At 34.3% G+C, this 3,283-nt stretch overlaps 1 protein-coding gene across 1 annotated transcript; it reads left to right on the forward strand.

Annotated features, from left to right (window-relative positions):
- Positions 1-1,031: 1,031 nt before the first annotated feature.
- LOC143541856 (uncharacterized) lies at positions 1,032-2,031 on the forward strand. Its single transcript, XM_077034565.1, has 2 exons — positions 1,032-1,790; positions 1,882-2,031. The coding sequence occupies exons 1-2, from the start codon at positions 1,314-1,316 to the stop codon at positions 2,002-2,004; spliced, it is 600 nt and encodes a 199-aa protein (XP_076890680.1). The 5' UTR covers positions 1,032-1,313; the 3' UTR covers positions 2,005-2,031.
- The last annotated feature ends 1,252 nt before the right edge of the window (positions 2,032-3,283 follow it).

Below are 3,283 nucleotides of genomic sequence, written 5' to 3' on the forward strand. Positions count from 1 at the left end.
AAGCTATATGTTCAATTTGCTATGATGATCTTCAAGTCATTTCTATCTGCGGTCATGTCTTCCATGAACTCTGGTGTGTACTCAATTATTAATCAGCAACTCCTATTATTATTATTATTAATAATTTATCTATTATAATACTTTTTACTTGATATACATTAAAATGAATCCTTTTTTGGTAGTTAATTCTTCTCATTGCATAATCTGTGATATTGAAATTAACAAATTTGAAAAGCCCTAGTCTTTAATTGATGAATTGTAGATGGACCAAAACCGGTTACAAACCGACCAACCCGGCCCGATAAATCGATAACAACCCAAAACTGGTTTCCATACCGATCCAACCCGTAGGTTTGTATAGCGGTTCATACTTGAATAGTCAAACTGGTTTAAGAACCTACCTGGTTTTGAAAAAAACAAAAACTGTTTTTTGTCCTCAAACCGGATTTTTTTTGCCCCAGACTGGTTTTTAACCTGGACCGAATTGGTTTAATAGATTCGAACATTTTTCCTCCTAAACCAGTTTATAACGCGAAACGGTTTGGTCCAAACTGGCTGGCCGGCTGTTGACTAAACCGGTCTGGTTTATAACCTGAAATGATTTGGACCCTCAAACCGGTTTGTCTCTTTGAACATAGTGTTTTATGCAAAGGGATATCTTTTTACTCAAGCGGCGGTGACACTTATGTTTGTCTTTTTTTTTTGTTACTTAAACCGGCGATGATCATGAATCATGATCTTATAATCAAATTAACCTTCTTTTTCTTAGTTTAATAAATGTTGTAGAACTCGCTAGGCACTAACTGGGAGGTGGGGGTACCAAATAGGGATTAATGGGATTTGAATTTTATATGTAATATCAAACTTATTGACGGGACTCGATTAATAATTATAATTTTTCAAATTCTTCAAAGATGTTGTCTTATTTTGCTTCATGGTAATTGCTACTTCTGATTTATAGGTTTTATTTTGCGCTATTGCAGGGCCTCTGATTTCGATTTGAAAGAGAATGAAATTATCAAACTTGCTTCTTTAGACGAACCCCACGATAAGCACAGTGTGGACATTCTATCACAGATATTGGTTTCTCGTAACAAGTAAGTTTTATTACCTTTATAACTTTCATATACGTAATTTTCACTATATACACTAGGACATAATGTGGTGCGACATGTTTTTCTAATAGGGCGTATATGGAACTAATGACTAAGTACAAAGCTTTGGAGAAAAACGAGGCCCGTTCTCGTAAAGAGCTTGAAAAACTAATGGTAAAACCATTACAATAACTTTTTTGTATAACTAACTTTTGTTTAATGGATAATTTACAGTGTGTTACTTTAATAGAAAAAAAAAAAACCGAGAAAGCTAAGGAAACGAAAGAAAATGAAGTGGACCCCACGCGGAATACAATAAAGGAGCCTGGTATTCATCTTGGAAAAACAAAGAGGTTAAGAGCGTGTGAGGTTATTAATGAAAGTAGTGATAAAGATGCTGGCGGTTCTTGCATTTTAATCGACGATGACGATGATGCGCCGAAGGTTTCAGTGTCACCTAATTCCTCATCAAATGATTCACAAAATAATAAAGATGCAGACTTTTGTTTTTCAGCTGGACTTCTAGGTCCAGGTGGAACACAAAGACACCTTGGAAAATGGTGCAAAAAGAGTCAAAGCAAGGGGTTTTATGCTTCATTTATGCAAACACAAGCATCTGATGATCTTGTTTCTGTTGGACCTGACGGTAGAGGTGGTACGACGAATACTTTGAAATCCCAAAACTTGTTCTCACTTGTAAGTTTTCAGTCCAATGAACGGTTCATATTAACATGATACTTTTTTGTATGTGGTTATTTGCTGATATTTTTCAAATATATACAAGCAGGACTCTAAGGGATCATTATATTCTGCTAACAGTGACAAGAATGAGTCTAAAGCAAGTGTTTCGCAGTCTCGGGGGAGCTCGCAGATCAATCACTTTTACAGTAAAACAGGTCAATATGACTAGTGAGTATAATGCTGCGTGATGTAGATTTTATCGTTTTATCAGTGTTGTTAATATAACCTTGAACATCAAGTAAATGGTTTTTAGCATATACAAACATCATCATCAAAATAATGACGATGTTCACAGTTTTAGAAATGGTTCAAAGTTTTAATTGTTTAGCATTCACATTGGAACCTCTATTTCTATCTACATAAGTTAACTAAAAAACACACTCATTTTATTTATTTTCCTTCTTTTTATACACTCACAACAAAATATAAAGGGTTGAGTGGTTGACTACTTGACTATGATCCTCCAATGTAGAGAAGTACTTTGGATTTGAATTTTCTTGGGAATCGCCTCGGCTGTGGATATTAATGAAAGCCATGGAGTAGCAAGTTTGAATTGGTTGCCGATGTCATAACAAGAAATAAGTGGTTGCAAAACCATGGAGTAGCAAAACCAATGTTATGCAAAGCAACATTGAAATAAAATTTGTAGCAAGTCACCAACCATCCAATATGTTATGGAAAGAATGTTGCCTATAAATAGGTAATTACAATTATAACAACTAGGGACTGTTTGTTTGGGTTTGAATGGGACCATTAAAAGGTTCATTTCTGATTCGGTCAGAGAGATGTTTGTTTGGTTCGTTAAATTAAAACTTCTTAATGGTTCAGCTTCAAAATCTTACTAAACCATTCAGCAGGCGCATTTACGCGCATACCCCTTCAGTCCTTCTTCAAAATCTCCCCTTCTTCACCACTGATCTAATCACCGCGATTCAACCTCTCGCGTATGATTGAAACATCAAATTGTAACATCAATTTATTTGTTTACATGTTCTATCCTATGTTACCTAAGGGGTTTATTTTTAAACCTAACGTAGAATTAAGTTTGACAATGCAGGTTTGAGAATTGTTTGATGCCTAAAGAAACCTATACATGTAGTTATCAAAATTAAGTGGAGAATAGATAAATCCATATTGAACATTTGAACAATGTATATCTATTTGATTCTGGATTCAATATGTATATGTCTTTTCTTCTGAGCATTACAATGATATGATCCTCTTGTTGATGATCGATTATTTGGCAAGTAAGAGTTAAGCGCACTTCACATTTTGATTGTTTTTATGTGTTGATTGTTTGAAATGTATTAAAAAATGTTCAATTGGTAGGTTAACCTGACTCGGTTAACACGATTCATAATGCGTCTATTGTATTGTTTTTTTCTTTAATAACTCAATGCAAATATCAGTTTCATTTTTACACAATAGTGTATACTAAGATATAGCCC

Source organism: Bidens hawaiensis, unplaced genomic scaffold (assembly GCF_021521415.1).
Source record: "Bidens hawaiensis isolate Kalapana, Puna unplaced genomic scaffold, B.hawaiensis_p1.1 tig00000820_1, whole genome shotgun sequence".
NCBI lineage: Eukaryota > Viridiplantae > Streptophyta > Magnoliopsida > Asterales > Asteraceae > Bidens > Bidens hawaiensis.

What these genes read in the sequence shown, in the direction of transcription:
- LOC143541856 (XM_077034565.1), top strand. Translation starts at nt 1,314, where the DNA reads ATGGATAATTTACAGTGTGTTACTTTAATAGAAAAAAAAAAAACCGAG. An exon ending in CCCAAAACTTGTTCTCACTT is followed by an intron (nt 1,791 to 1,881) that starts GTAAGTTTTCAG and finishes ATATACAAGCAG; the next exon opens with GACTCTAAGGGATCATTATA.